Source organism: Nothobranchius furzeri, chromosome 15 (assembly GCF_043380555.1).
Source record: "Nothobranchius furzeri strain GRZ-AD chromosome 15, NfurGRZ-RIMD1, whole genome shotgun sequence".
Classification (NCBI taxonomy): Eukaryota; Metazoa; Chordata; class Actinopteri; order Cyprinodontiformes; family Nothobranchiidae; genus Nothobranchius; species Nothobranchius furzeri.
The window spans coordinates 48,020,807-48,037,322 of record NC_091755.1 but is presented as its reverse complement, the minus strand read 5'-3'; the positions used below and the strand labels follow the sequence as shown (position 1 = coordinate 48,037,322).

At 44.9% G+C, this 16,516-nt stretch overlaps 1 protein-coding gene across 1 annotated transcript in view; it reads left to right on the top strand.

The window, feature by feature from the left end:
- Positions 1-14,115, top strand: part of bcl2l1 (BCL2 like 1) — a 31,225-nt gene extending 17,110 nt beyond the window's left edge. Inside the window, exon 3 of the mRNA XM_070544967.1 lies at positions 13,749-14,115. Within this exon, the coding sequence (XP_070401068.1) occupies positions 13,749-13,892 (144 nt within the window). The 3' untranslated portion in view covers positions 13,893-14,115. The remainder of the gene's footprint in view (positions 1-13,748) is intronic.
- Positions 14,116-16,516: the final 2,401 nt, after the last annotated feature.

Here is a 16,516-nt window from a genome sequence, read left to right as displayed (position 1 = left end):
CCACGTGCTGCTCGTGTGTACACTTCCAAATTTCACAACATACAGGAAGTGACCGACAGATGGGATTTTTAAAAGGTCCTCCTGACTTGGAGATCACCAAGCTCCTGGTCGAAACTTGTTTAAAGCTCCTAACTGACTCGTCTCCCCGCTTTCCCCCGCTGTTAAACTGGACTCGTTTAGTTTAGAGTCTCAGTTGCGTGAATGCATTTACTGTAAACGTCAAAGAGAAACCGACGTAAACAACTTTCCTTTTCTTTCATTCCTGCTGTTTCAGATTTAGTGGATGTGGGCTCAGTAATGACTCGGCACTTTTAGTCATTCTTGCAGACATTTAAACTGTGTGTGTGTGTGTGTGTGTGTGTGTGTGTGTGTGTGTGTGTGTGTGTGTGTGTGTGTGTGTGTGTGTGTGTGTGTGTGTGTGTGTGTGTGTGTGTGTGTGTGTGTGTGTGTGTGTGTGTGTGTGTGCGTCAGATCTCTGATAAAGATCACGTCCTGCTTTCTTACTCCTTATTTCTGTTTTAGCTTCGACATCAGGTTATAATTTCTGTCCTAAACAAGACTCTGAGTTAAACCATGACGAGTTTGAGGAACCCAACCCTCGTCCTGAAGAATCCCAACACCTCCATCATTATGACAGGACTTCTTCGGTTAGTTCGATGATTCTCCGTTCTGTAACTTTCTGTTTGAACTCACGAGCTCAGTCCTCCCTTCTCTCTGCATCAAACTGGCTCATCAACATTATTTGTGTCGAGTCACTTCCCTTCAGAGGGTGTTGCAGCTAGGGTTGTCACGGTGTGAAAATGTAACCTCACGGTTATTGTGACCAAAATTATCACGGTTTTCGGTATTATCGCGGTATTTTTTTTTTTTTTGCGTGTCACATTTTCAGACAACTAAATAAACCCTGTGTATCAGGAAAACATTGTCCTCAGTTTGTGTCTAAATTTTGCCTACAATGTGTTATTTTGTAATTATGTTGTTTGTTTACATATTTATATAGAAATTCCCATCATATTGGTCAAAGTGTAGGGTAGTATATTAAGCTTTAAAAGCACCCAAATAAATACGGATGCTACTCCTACACAAACATAAAATTGGAATGGACGACATAAGAGCTAAATCTTAGAGGTGAGTACCATGTTTTGGTCAGTCCTTATAGCAGGGCCAAGTTGGAGATGTGGTCAATAATAACGAAAAGATAATTGTGTCCACGTCTAGGTCGTGACTTTTAAATCGAATGAGCCTGGTGGGGTCCAGATTGGATTTGGGAGATGACCACCTGCAGGGGTGGACATTAACTTCAAAACCAACCGGCCAGCCGGGCCGGTAACTCTGAATATTTACCGGCCCCGCCAAGAATCTACCGGCCCCGCTGGTCAGCTGCCAAAACGAGTCAAAATAACAACTGAACCGTTTTAAATGTAATAAACTTTTATTTTGTACACATTCACAAACATAAGAACGTATTCAAGTTTGAATTTGTTTGTTCCCTCAACAAAACACGATTTTGTCGTCGCATACTTCCGGTATACAACGCAGTACATCACCAACTCCGCTTTGCTGTATTCGAGCCATTGGCCGTGTTCGAGATGAGCCATTTCTGCGCAGATTAGACTATCAGTGATCGGCGAGCAGTGCATGCCGGTTAGATTTGTGTCCGAATTGACGCCGACTTGCTCTGACGTCATGCATACGTAGGCAACGATAACCTCGTGAGATCAAGGCGGCCGCAGATTTTGGAGCAAGGCGCTGCAGTTGCTCTCCCTCGGCTGCAAAACCTAGGGGATGACGGGAAACGCCTGGCTCTCACCTGATCTAAGATCTGATTGGTTCACATTTTGATCCAAACATCCGGTGGTAGAACATGAAATGTTAGTTGGTCACATGTATTCTGTAAATCACGTTACGTTGATGATGACAACTATATAGGCCATAAAGAGAAATGTGTTTTGTTTTGTTTTGTCACGTTTCTTATGAGCACACTGAAGCTACAGCTGCTAACCTTTACTTATTATTACAGTCAGGTCTCCATATACAATATATGATATTCACAAGCACGTGAGGATGTGTTTCAGCTGCTAACAGGCACCAGGATTAAAATTGAAAATTGAACAAGTGTGAATGCTAACGCGATATCTTCAGCCATCGTCACCCCGAGCTACACATGCAGGAAATCCAAGAGATTCAACTGGCAGAAACAACTGGTTCACACCATAGGTTCTCTCTCTCTCTCTCTCTCTCTCTCTTCTCTCCTCACTCACTCACTCACTCACTCACACACACACACACACACACACACACGTAGAGGAGGAAATTGAGGACACCAGGGAAAAACCACAGCTGAGCCGAGGCGCGCCTCGAATGGGGCGCGTCTGATCTGAACTGAGGAGCGGCGAGCAGCGGCCGGACTTCGTAAGCGATTCGCTTCGGGCGCTTCCGCGGCCGGTGTGTCCCCGGCGTAAACGCCGGTGTTGTGTCCTGCTTTCAGCCACTCCCCCTGCTGCTTCCGTCTGCTCACGTCTGTTTTCCAGGCGAGTCGCTGCTCAACTCGAACACGGCCATTCTCTGCGCCTCCCGTCTTCTTTAAACCGCCAAGAATCATTCCACTTACGCACACGCTTCTCTGCTTCATACCGTTTCGAACTGTCTCACTTCCCCTCACCAGTTTTAAAGCGTTTTGCCGGAGATTTCGTCAAGAAATCCCATCCCTGTGGTGGCGCGATCTTCCTGCGTGCTTGTGTGTTTCTAGCGTGGTTCCACTTCGTCTTTAATAGTGAACTTATAGTTCACGTGACCATAACTAATCGTGCAGTACGTGCACGAATCGTGCAGGTGCAGTACGTGGCTAGAGGCGCGCAGGTTCACGCGCACGAAACGAAAACGGCAGCTTCCTACAGGGCGGGGCCATGATGTAGGCGAAAGCCGGTGTGTAAATGGCAAATAAGGCTTGGGCGCCACCCGGGCGGTAAGTCGTCAAGTACTTACCGCCCGGCGATAAAATTTAGCGCCATTGGCGCTCGGGCGCTTTAACGGTCCACCCCTGACCTGTCAAATATTTTTGTAGCTCTGAAGCGAAACCTTCGGGTTGTTAAAACTTCAAACCTAAAACATCACAAGCTCAAGACTTCCCAGTATTTTAACAAAAACCACAATCAATTATAAAAACCCTTTTAAAGTCCAGCAGTGGCTCCTTTTACCACAGATTAATGTTACTCGTCACTCTAACGGGTTGGTAAGAGTCTCACAGCCGTGCACTAACGACAGTCAGCCTTACAGGTTGATTAAGGACCCAACAAGCAGGAAGGGTTGTTATTTTAAGGCTATACAACTTATTGACTTTCAATCAGTCTTCAGTCCCATTTTGCCTAAGAGGAAACGTGTTTGAGGCGTTAATCGATGTCTGGGGTGTGTGTGTGTGTGTTTGAGACGGTCAGGGGGTTTCACCATCAGGGGATTTGAGCGTTGCAGCTCGTTATGGTGCAACACCAAAGCAACCAACTAGTCAGAGCTGATGAATTGGAATCTACAGCAAGAATCGTTGCAACGCTCCTTTCTCCACGTGTAGCATCGGGCCATTTATCAGCCGCAGAGACAAACCTACACGCCCAACACAAACTCGCACGCATCAAACGCGTTAATCAGCTGCTTTCCTGTTGTCATGGCAACCCTCCAAAGAGTCTCCTTCCCTGTTCTTCCTCACGTTTTTCTTTTTCCTAAAATCCAAACTTTTTGCTGTTGTGGGCTAATCTTCCCTTCTCTGATTTAATTTTGACCCCAACTGATGAAAGTTAAACTTAAAGGGACTTTACGGAGTTTTGAATTTTTATGCTCACTATTGCCCCCTCAGGCCAAAAGCGTAACGGCAGCTTTAATAGTTGGCTCGTGCACGAGGCGCGCATGCTGTACGTGCACACTCCTTAACGAAAATAACAGCTGAGACAGTCCCGTGTGTGTGTGTGTGTGTGTGTGTGTGTGTGTGTGTGTGTGTGTGTGTGTGTGTGTGTGTGTGTGTGTGTGTGTGTGTGTGTGTGTGTGTGTGTGTGTGCGTGTGCGTATGCGGCCCGGAGGACAGAGGACAGGAGAACGTGCAGCTAATTAATTAAATAATTTGGTTCTGTACCTTTCTCTTCAGCACAGCGACAAAGGTTTATGATGGGTCAGTCCTCCTGCATGCTCAGATCATTCCCTTCCCTTGCTTGAAAAATTGTTCCAAAATGAAAGTTGAACCCACATCTTTTTTATCTGTGAATTCAATGCCGTTCGGAGAGTCTCAAATAAAAATTTGGGCATCTTACTGTAAAAAAATATACCATTAATGTAAAAAATAAACTCTAAATAAACTATGTTCACATCCAGAATCGAACCCAGGTCTTCCGCATGAGTCTGACGTCTTACTAGGTGAGCTAATGCACCAGCGATGTCTTTTGCATCTGTAACATTTATATCCTTGATGACAGCTGAAACAACGTTCAAAGAACGGTTCGGAGTGAAAATGGCTATTTTGTTGCTAATTTGCAGGAAATATCTAGAAGAAAGTTCTACAGAAAGTAGCTAAGGGTCCTCAGAAATGTAGCTAGCTTTGTCACTAGACGTTAGGAACAGTGACAAAGTGGCACTGCCTCTCTCTCTGCTGCTAAAGCTACGGATAGCAAATGCTACGGGCGATGCCTGAGCGTGAACGCGCATGAAGCAGCCTGCTCGACCCGAGCATCTCTCTTTTTCTGTGATTTTACAGAAAAACAGGCAATCGCAGTAAAAATGCCAGGGCTCATTCTACAGGACCAGGGCATTGCAGGAGAATGTATGAAGAAGACATTTATTATTTCATGTTTTGGCTGTCAAACTTCCATAACGCCCCTTTAAGGACATTAACAGAAGGAAATAACCTGAAAAGGCCTTAAAGCCTTCTGCAGACTGCTGCAGATTTCCTCTGGGAACAGAGATGAAGGTGGGAAGTAAAGGTGTGACCGTGTGAACAGGAGATAAACTCAGGATTTACCTGCCAGGTGAGGAGGAGATTGCACATGTCAAACCACCAGTGGGGTCTTGGCGTGTGCACAGGGAATTTACTGTTTTTTCTGTGGTGAAACTAAAGCTGCTCGGCCTATCAGCGGGAAAATTGAGATCCTCTGACTACCTATTTAAAAAATGACATTCGTAGAGAAATAACTGTAAAGTTGTGCTTTGAATATTGCATGGAGATACAAAATAAGCAGATATCTGCAGGTGATTTATATTTAAATGTAGCCAGCCCATGATGGCGCCGCCTGCAGCAGAAAGGTTGAGCTGAAGTGTCGTGATTCATCCCATCAACATTTGTCTGTTTTCAGGTAGCTGGGTTCCACTGTTCAGGGTTAGTAATGGATGATTTTTGTGGATTTAGTTTGAACTCATCACATAGTGTCTGTTTTCATAAAGGATATAAGCAATAATGTTCCCAGGATGTAACGAGACTCGCGGTCTAGGCATTGATGTCCTGATGGGTGGTGAACAGAGCTAGAGGAAAGGTCGAGCATTTATGTGTGTAGAAGCCATAAAAGCAACAAAGATGTCTTACGTAACATTTATTTCTGATATTAAGGTTATTGTGTGCATCAGTTGGTTAGTGTCTGTGTGATGATTAGTTTAGCTCACCTGCTCCGGTTCTAGGGCTGCAACTAACAACTAGCGATTAGTCGACTAATTGGATAATTATTACATTTTTCTTTGATTTAGCATGAGATTGCTTTAATTATGTGAAAAAAGATAATAAACACAAGAAAGTTGGGTACTTCAATGGAAAATGCATATTTTATTGAACTTTGCTGCTGATAGGCCGATTCATACTAAAGTAAATAAAAATGCCCCGTCTAACACCAATTAGTGCTCAGTCAGTACAGACATGAATGCATAAATACAATTTAAATACTTTCATCAGACATAACATTAAATCTTTTTTTTTAAAGTCGAAAATACGTTTAAAAAAACGTACATCCAAAAAAACCATATTGGCTTTCGTGTTATTTAAATCTTACCGAGGCGAGTCTGACTCTGTTTCATTCAACTGTCCAACGGGCTTTCTCGTTAAGTGTTCATGCATCACCAGGGTGCTGCCGTGACCCACGAGGACTGCTTTGCAAATAATGCAGGTCATTTTTATTTGCCGAGTCCAGGCTAGAATGCTCCCAAACTTTAGATGTTTTGGTACGCGTAGCTGCTGTGTCGGACGCCGCCATTTCTGTTAGCTGTCGCTCAGCAGAGAAGCTATTGCGCATGTGCAACTCTCGGCAGAGATTGTTGAAGTGAGATGCCTCACTTGGTCGGACAAAAACACGTCTGGCGATATTTGTCGACAACTTTGAATCGTTGCAGCCCTATCCGGTAGCTGAGGGGAATGAAGGGGTCGCAGTCATTTTTGTTGGCTGCTACGTGTTGGATCGCTGTATTTCCGTTGGTTAAGTTCAGAACAATACAAGGTTTATTCTGAAATAGCAGGAGATTGTGTTTTATAGAGAATGGGAAGATTTGAGGTCTGAACAGTCATTCCTGAGGAACACCTGTTTCAAATTCCTAATCTGTCATTCACGCACACATCACTGATGTACAGTAGCATCTAGTAAATGTTCACCTTCCTCTGGAACACAGGATGTGAGCAGGTTAGCTGTGAGTCAGGATGTGCTGCTACACACACACACACACACACACACACACACACACACACACACACACACACACACACACACACACACACACACTCGTTTGAAGTAGTGTGAAACTTAAATACTTTTTCGGTGACCTGTTCTGATTCAGAATGAAATAATTCACAATGAATCCATCACTCTGACAAGTGACTAGGCATGCCCAGGTAACGGTCGTAGCCCTGACGACGTCCTGTACGATCCTCTACACCCACATTCCTCACATTGTTCTACAAGGTTTGACAGGAAGGGATAGGCAGTGGTCAGACTGCCCCTCACTGAGGAGAAAACGATAAAGGAGGCAGTAAAATACTGACTCAGACCTCGGAGAGGTGATTGTAATTTATGCTACGTCATCTCATTCTGAAGTAGTGTTTATTATTCCCTGGTGGGCACTTCCTGGGTACTTCAGTACAGCAAACAGGTCATAAGAGCAGACGTTCAGCCAAAGCCCCGAATGCTTTTACTGTTTATTTCCAGTAAATCTGTCACGTTCAGTCCTGAACACGGGGAGGACTTTATTTCTGCCTGACTCTCTGATTAAAGGTTCTGGTGAGCTGCAGCCAAATATTTATTTTTCCCTGGCAGCTTCGCTGCGAAGGCCTATTGTATCTGCTCCGTTTCCTCTTCTTATTATTATTATTTTTTTCTTCTGCATCTTTGAATGGCCTTTAGGGGGGCTTAGCATATCCAAAAAGTCACCAAATTCTGGCTCAATATAGAAAGTGCGTGAAATTTACGTATTTCACTGGCGATGTGAAAGTTGATAAAAAAGTGGCTCGACAGCACCCCCTAGAAAGTGAAATATACCCCTCTCCATAAAGCTTAGTTTATCGTACAGTTATGAAATTTGGTATACTGGTACTACTCAACAGTCCGCACAGAAAACCCTCTTGCAACCATGGTCAATATAAAACAGAAAGTCGGCCATTTTGGGTTGCTATGGCGATTTTTGGCCGTTTTTAGGGTCCGTTTCTGATTGGATTGCTCGATCATTTTTCGCACGATCGTCTCAAAAATTTTGTAAAATTGCTCAGAAGGGATGGGCGAACAAAATGAGACGAGGCTTCGGCAGAGACGCCGATCATGAGTTGTAGTTTGGAAGAGCGAATAGTTGCACGAATCCCAGATGAGAGTGAGAAGCACCAAAGGAAAAAAAACCTGCGTTGACTTCAAGGCTGTTTTCAAATTAAGGGAAACCTGCTCCTCTGGACTGTTCTACAGTAGAAGTGTGTGTGTTTACTTCCAGCTAAACCGTGAATGGAGCTACTGTGGGACAAGGTTGGCCTTCTTTATCACCCTCAACCTGACCTTCAGTTTCACGGAACAGCCGGAGCTTAAGGCTGCTTTTTCTTGGAGTGTAAGCCGGGTGTTTTTTAGCCTAACGGTACACAGGCCTCGCGTTAAACGGAGGACTCTTCTGCCAGGTGGAGGTTCCTCGTTGGTTCTGGAACCAGCAGCGTTCAGTAGATCTCTGACCAGTTCAAACTAGGGTTGTCACGGTGTGAAAATTTAACCTCACAGTTATTGTGACCAAAATTATCACGTTTTCGGTATTATCGCGGTATTTTTTTAAACGTGTTACATTTTCAAAATAAACCCTGTATATCAGGAAAATATTGTCCTCAGTTTGTGTCTAAATTTTGCCTAAAATGTGTTATTTTGTAATTATGTTGTTTATTTGTTTACATTTTTCCCCTTTAGTCTTTAAAATACCAATATTTGCCCATAACTTCTTATTTTTTGTCTGTTTGATGTCATCATTTTAAAAATATCAGATCAGATGATACTCAGTACTCAAGTAGCCTTCTAATCAGATACTTTTTTACCCTTACTTGAGTAATAGACCCTATATCAGGAACATATCATCCTCGGTTTGTGTCCTTCCAGTGAGCTTTGCAGATGTGGGGAAAATGTCATCAGGCAGTAATCGTTGTTAAATTCATAATTATTCTCGGAGAGAGACCAACTCTTATCTGCCCCTGGGAGCCCCGTAATGCATAGCGTCATTTCAACATGGCGGTGTCCGCGACACGGTTTACATGCAGGTAGCGGCGCTGCGGCTGCTTTATATAGCGACTCGTTGCATTCTCCCTCAACCCAAATCCTCGGATCACGCATTTTAGCTAAAACGCTAACGTTAGCTTGCCTTGCGTTGACTGTAGAGTTGTGGGTGATGGTCACGCAGATGTGTCATGAGATTTGAAGCGTTGCTGCCTTTCACAGACACTTTTTCTGCACGTGCTGCAAACAGGATAGCCGTCTTCTATCAGCTGTCCCTCGGCATTCTTCAAATATCCAAAAGATGCCCGTACTTCCCACTTTGTCTTCTTTGAGGGATAATAAATGTCCTGAGCGCTGCCGTCTCCTCCTTTGGCCATTATTTCAGCTTTAGCTTCACGAAAGTTTTTGTTGTAAACAACAAAGTGCGCATGTGCCACCGGTGTCGGTACAGGATCGGCTCGGGGTCCTTCGACAGCAGATGACGTCACATTACAGCAAATCTACTCGGCTTTCACACACACGTTTTGGAAAGACGTCAGCAGTTTTGTTAATAAATTCTTGTTTGTTAACACCTAAATGTTTTCTTTATAATTGTAATTTGTTAATAAAACACCATATTATCTTTGTTTTGTAAAGAATGTGAAACTGCATAAAACCAACATCGGACTGACACAAACTAGAACAGTTCTTATATGTGAAGCCACATCTGTTAGTATTAACGTGGAGTTCGTCTGTATATTTCCTTAGTTGTTATCTAAATACATTCTTTGACTCTAAACATTGCTTGGTGTCTTTCAATAAAGTTCTAATAATTTATTTTGCTCCATTTCATCAACATCAAGAGCTTTTGAGGGTCACCGTTTATCATTTGCTTATATTTTACATTTCCTTTAGAAATTCATACATATTTTCTCCAAAAAGTGTTGATTTTTGACTACAGGACTACAACCGCTTAGACTACGACCGCAAATTTGTTCTGACCAATCAAAATCATAACGTGGTGACGTCACTTCCATAAGCTTCATGTTCAGCCAATCAGCTACTTTAACGTCATCGGCAGTCGAAGGACCCCGAGCCGATCCTGCACCGACACCGGCAACTTCAGCAGATGATACGGTGGCTGGTTAGGGTCATCGCGCCTACACCGCAGCCACGGTAATCCACCGAGATTTTTTTTTTAAACAAGACGGTTATTATTATTGTCAAATATTTTACCGGGGTTTACCGCTACACTGGTTACCGTGACAACCCTACCAGAAAGGCTGGTTAAGGCGACCCCACTGGTTTTATTCCACCGTTTCTTTTGCTAGCTGACTCTGTTTAAACACGACAACCAACAACATGTCGGACGACATTCTGACCTCATTATTTATTCTGTCACTGCGGTACAAGTTGGTTAATTCGGAAGGAGCTAATTGCATTAAAGCTTAAAAAAAAAGATTATTTTGAGAGGACTTAATCTAATCCTGCTCTGTTCTCATGCTTCTGTCTCATGTTTACATTTCTGATTTGCTCACCTTTGACCCCTGAGCCACAGAAAAGGTGTTTGACACACCTTTCAAGCGACTTCTCTGCCTAAATTGTCATGACAGAATGAGACGTCACATCAGCATCTTATCTCCAACCAACACGCGCGCGCTTCATGTCGATTTCTGCAAAGCTCAGTTTCCTCAGAAACCGTCCAACAGACCTAATCCTAATCCAATCACGTCAGGCCTTTCCAAAGTAATCTCGTTGTTGCAACATTTCCAGACAAGTGGAGAAACGTTAAGTTTCCTGTTCAGGTATCATCTGTTCTCCGGGCGCTTTATGATGATGACATCAAGGACGGCGTGTGAAAGAAACTAATCCTCCAGCATTGAAGGTCTTTTATCCAGCGGAAGAGAAAGTCCTCCTCACGAGTGTCTCTGCTTCTGCCTCCTGGTAATGTTTCCCCGGGTGTTCAGTAGGTTTCTGTTGCAGAGAAAAGGAAAGTTTCTGCGCCCGCACGCGTTTACTTTTTATTTTACAGGCCTGACCAAGCTGCACTCCCTGATTATTTAATTTTAGATTTGCATTAGAAGATGGGGACACTGTTGGCTGGATCTTGCATCATTCTTTAGAGAAAGCTGTTAAAAATCAGCACGAGGAGCGACTTCTCTTCCCCCTCGGTCCTCGATTCGCCGATTGCATCACGTGTTTTTGTAACTTCTGGCTTTCTACAACTCTGACGTCAGGACGGACGACTGCGCTGCAGTTAGCTGTAATTATGTGTGCCGATGCATTATCATGAATGATTCAGAGGGAGGCTTTATGCACATAATCGATGAAAAGTGATCTCATTTGTCAAGCTGGAGCAGATCGGGCTGATGGAGGTTTAATGGATTCTCCTCAAGCCCGAACTCCAGTTTGAGTGTTACTCTACGAAATAGCATCAGATACAATTAAATTTAATTAAATTTATTCGGCTTTTTTATTTACTCGTGACCTCCGTACACAAGACGCTCATTGGTCTGCAGCTTTTTTTTTTTTGTTTAAAATTTCGACCTTTTCTCATTTCGTCCTGCTGTATGGGGCGACGGTGGCACAGGAGTTAAGTGCTCGTCCTGTAATCGGAAGGTTGCAGGTTCGAGCCCCGCTCGGTCTGTCGCTGTCATTGTGTCCTTGTGCAAGACGGTTAACCCAGCTTGCCTGCCGGTGGTGGGTGGCGCCAGTGCTCGGCAGCCTCGCCCCTGTCAGTGCGCCCCAGGGCAGCTGTGGCTACATCGTAGCTCATCACCACCAGTGTGTGAATGGGTGAATGACTGATTGTGTTGTAAAGCGCCTTGGGGGGTTCCAGGACTCTAGAATACAGACCATTTACCATGATGCCGAGGCGCCTCGCTCTCATTCTCCTGGAGCCTTCAATCAGTTAGAAAATGTTGCACAGCGAGTGTCTGGAAGTCATCTCGAGCAGTTCCTCTACACGGGAAAGGTTTTTACCTCGCTGGCCGTTTCCAGCACTCCTGCGGTCTTCATCGGCGCTAGCGGCTAGAAGAACGCAGAAGGAACATACAAAAGAAGTCTCAGAGGTCTGTAAGAAAGTTAAAATCCCATTAGTCGTCACAGGAATGGTGACGCTACATCTCTGCGTTTGACCCGTCTCTGCGAGGAGTGAGCTGCAGATGTGTGGTTCACACCCCCCCCCCCCCCCCCCAACCCCTTAAAGCTGAGTGTCACGCGTACAGGCATTGAGTCCCATTTTTAAAGACTTGGGTATGACCTGACTGGGTTTGAAACCACGATTATTTCTACAGACGTTGAATCACAAAGTGTTTCACGTAGATCAAAACAAAATAAAACAAAGTCATAAAATCTAAACTAAATTAACATCAGAAAAAATAGTCATAAAATTATTTTTAAAAATTCAGAAACTGATAAAAGTTACAAATTTGAGTTAAAATAAGAAAATGAAAGTCTCAGGGCAGACACTCGTACATGAAACCTCACGTAAGTGTTGGGTGTTTTGAGCCGTATTCTAACAGCATCGGTCGATGAGAACGTGTAATACTTGTACTTATAGACGCGCGACCCGTCACTCCGAGTGGCACACGATGCTGATGCTCTGCGTTAGCCGCGGAACGGATGTAGATGAAAAGTTCTGGGTGAGGAAACGTCGGTCTCTTCTACATGACAGGGAACATTTGTATTCATGGCCCCGCCCACCTTGGCTTGGGCCCTCTCACGGGACAGCAGAACAAGTCTTAGCTAGTTGAAGCTAACCATTAGCATTAGCCACTCCACAGCATGGCGGAGCAGATTTGTGTTTGTGGAGGTAAAACGTCTACGTTGCATTTTTTTCATCAAGAAGAGCAAATGGAGGCAGCGGAAGAGTAGCGTTGCTGTTAGCCAATCAGAGTTGAGATGTTAGCTTATTATGAATATTAACGAGAAAGAATCCAAATGCTGCTGTTTTCTGCCCCCTGAAAACAGAAGCGCCAGAGCTTTTTTTCCACGTAAAACCTCTCGTTCGTTCATCCATGGAAAACACAGCAGAGTGATATAAAAGTAAAAATGTGTGATTGAGGCAGAAGATGCTCTCAAAGTAGAGAAAGTTGTGGAGTGTTTTATTTACGGGGTTTTTGTGACGTTTGCTTTTGTTTATTTAAGCAGCTCAGCTCGACTTGTTCCAGAAAATCACCTTTTTGGGTCTAACTGTAAAGTTCTGTGCTGCAGCAGCGGGATCTTCCAGCTCGACCCCTCACGGGCCTCTTCTTAACAACCCGTCGTTGTTGTTTGTTTGTTTTTCGGCTCGATGACGAGCCCAAACTTGTTTATAGCTCTAAATGTTTGTTTGTGTCACAAGACTTGGCAGCAGTGATGGCTTCTTTAGAAAAACAAACATCTGATTTAAAACACAGTCGCTCTCGAACGGCACCTCGCCGCTTTCCGACCCGACGTGAAGTTTTATGATAAAAAGCGGCGGCAGCACCTTTCCTGTTGGGTATCCCGGGTGGATTCAGGTGGTTTTTGTGTCGGTGACGCTTCAATAAAACTAAATAAAATCCTCTCTGTGACAGAACGCGTTTCATTACTCTCCCAGGCTTCCAGTAACCCCCCACCCCCCATTAAAGCTTGTCTGTTGGGTCCAGTCTGACTCAGAACCAGACGTGAGTCAGCTCATGGACGGGTGTTTACTGGGTCTGGAGCGTTGGGAGTGTGGAGACATGAGGAGCAATCAGGGGTGAGTCAGCTGGGCTGGGGCCGTGTCAGCTGATCAGAGCGTGACCGGCGCCCTCGTGTGGCCGGAGAAGGAATCTGCATCCAGTTTCCAGGAAATATGAGTGTTGGGCCGGGGGGGGGGGGTCGTCAGCAGGGCTCAGCCATGCAGGAGGAAACTGGTACAGTCCAGATAGCGCAGGTGGCTCTCAGGGGCTTTTCTCATCCTGATTTGCCTGAACGCTCTGCGGTGGATGGAAATGGTGACTGCGTGGGTGGTGACAGTCATACTGACACCCAGCGACCTTTCAGGAGGGATCCACCTGCCCGAGCTGTGGCCCGGCCGCGTTTCCTCCGGCGTTTAACCCTTTCCTCTCTGCTTTATTCCAGGAGCGCTTCGCCGACATCTTTGGGCACGACGCGGCGGCTGAAAGCAGGAGGTTCCAGGAGAGCTTTAGGATGTGGCTGCTGGTGGGAATGACCGTGCTCACGGCGGTCGTGGCAGGCTCGCTGTTCGCGCAGAAACGCCTGTGAGAAGATGGCCGTCCTCACCTTTTCCTTCCCACCCACCGCCTCTGTTCAGATGAAGGTCCTGTCGCTCTCCGCCGAGATCAGAACTGATGATGTTTACGTACCTGTCGTCTCGTGGCGGACGGAGAATCCTGAAGCGTGGTTGGACGTTTGAGACATTAACAGTTTTCGTATTCATGTGTTCACTTTATTCCACCTTAAAACTCACGGAGCCGGTTCTTTTCCTCTCCGGTTCTTTCATCCTTTCTTCTGTACATATTATTGAAGAGCTTTTGTTTTTTTGACTCTTTAAAGATCCTGTAAGTGATTCTAGTTTTTTAATGAACCCAGATTGGTCGGACCGAGTCGGTGTTGCCCTGAAGCTTGATTTTATGACCCCTCTAACAGACGGACAGGTTTGCTTGTGCCATATGGAGAACGAACGTCCCCGAGCGTCGTCGCCTCTCCCTGCCCTGTCTGAGCTACTCCTTCAGATGGGACGGACGAAAAAGCAGATTGTAGTTGAGACTGGCGCCAAAGTGTGTGTTGGTGCGTTTGATTTTATTCTCTTTATTTCTGTGTTTGTGAACCATTAAAATCCCGCTGCTGCACCTCACTTGTCCTTCATGTCCTTGGCCCGGCGTTTATGAGCAGCTTTAACCTCAAGCCTCCTTCCTTCTTAGTCACGCTTGGGCTGAAACGACGTTTTTTATTCTAATTAAACACAAAACGATTCACTCAAAATCAACTTTTCTGAGGTTTGATTTTATTCTCTGCGTTTTCTGTTTTTGTCACAAACCAAATCCGAGCCGAGTGGCTTTTAGGGACACTCGGGTGTGGAGTCTCCTGTAAGCTAGTCATGATCAGAGGACATTTTGAATGTTTTCCAGAAAGGATAACGTATTAAACACCTCTCTGATTCTCTGTTGGGATGTTTACTCGTAGATGTTCTATAAATAAGATGATTTAAAGTTTGGATCTCCGCTGCTGCATCCAGCCGTTTTCAGCAGTTTAAGTGCGAGTCCATGTTAAAACCCTCTTTCTGCTCCGATTCCTCCTCGTGTCCTTTCATGTCCAACCTGACGTTTATCAGTGAGACGCTCCGCGTCTCGTGTCCTCGCCACCACAAAGAGCCTCAGATCCCTTTGATGTAGCAAGCTGATGAAGACCACACGGATGCTGTTTGTGTTTGATTTGATTGTTCCTGTTTGCCGGCTGACTGACGGCTGCAGAACGTTGAAGCCAGACGCCTTCATGTCTGCTAAGTTATCCATGAATAATTTTCATCAGGTGTCCTCCCCAGGCGCCTCAGAGCTGTCACATCTCCAGTCGTTTTCCATCCTCATCCAGCGTTTCCCCATCCTCCCATCAGTCCCACGACTGTCGCAACAGCGTGTCAGTCACAGCTGACCCGCCCGCCGCCTCACACACACACACACACACACACACCTGAGCTCAGCAGCACACTGGTGAAAACACACCAGGGTGGGAGAGAGGAGACCCCGTCTTGGTTTCTGAGCATCTCTCCGTCTGTAATTTAGGGCTGCAGTTGCGGGAGTTTTTGTTGCCTACTGTGTGTGTGTGTGTGTGTGTGTGTGTGTGTGTGTGTGTGTGTGTGTGTGTGTGTGTGTGTGTGTGTGTGTGTGTGTGTGTGTGTGTGTGTGTGTGTGTGTGTGTGTGTGTGTGTGTGTGTGTGTGTGTGTGTGTGTGTGTGTGTCCATCTCCAGTCCCGGAGTCTTCCAGCTGCTTCACATTTCCATCCCAATGCCAGCTCCATGACGATATGTCTGAAAGTGTTAAGGTGGCACAGAAACACAGCATAGATGCTGTTTTCTGATTGACTTACTTAATTCATCCATCCTTAAAGAGCAAAATGTAAAAAAATAAATAAAAACATCCTGATGTAAGAATCTGGATGACATTCTCAGTGGAAATGGCTTCATCTTCATATCAGGACTCAGCTTTTGCCCTTGTTCTTAGACCCTCGTGGATTCCTCTCTCTCTGCCATCCGGTAAAATAAAGTTCCTCCAAATATGTAAAAACAATAAAAATAAAAAGTTCATATTGATCTAAATACTTCTGCCTCGAGCCTCCGCTGACTAGCTCTCATCATTCCAGTACAGTATATTTATAAATCTATTTTTCTAGCGTGTGCTCCATCCAGAAGCTGCTCGTGGTCTTTTTGTTCCTCAGCTCAACTTATGAGACGAGTGTGTGTGTGTGTGTGTGTGTGTGTGTGTGTGTGTGTGTGTGTGTGTGTGTGTGTGTGTGTGTGTGTGTGTGTGTGTGTGTGTGTGTGTGTGTGTGTGTGTGTGTGTGTGTGTGTGTGTGTGTGTGTGTGTGTGTGTGTGTGTGTGTGTGTGTGTGTGTGTGTGAGCGTGAGCGTGTGCGTGTGTGTGTGTGTTTGTCAGGCATGGTTTTGAAGGAGGCCCTTATGAAGGAGGTGTAAGCATTGGCACGACCCTATATATCTAACTCTCCATACATATATACACATATATGTATTCACATATAAATGCTCGTTATTTAAACCGATTAGAATAGTGATTTAGTTTAGTGGCATATTTAAAAAAAACTAAAATAATGGCTTAAATTTTATTTATATTTAATGTCAAAAGCTCCTTAAAATGGCCTTGAACTCCATCTC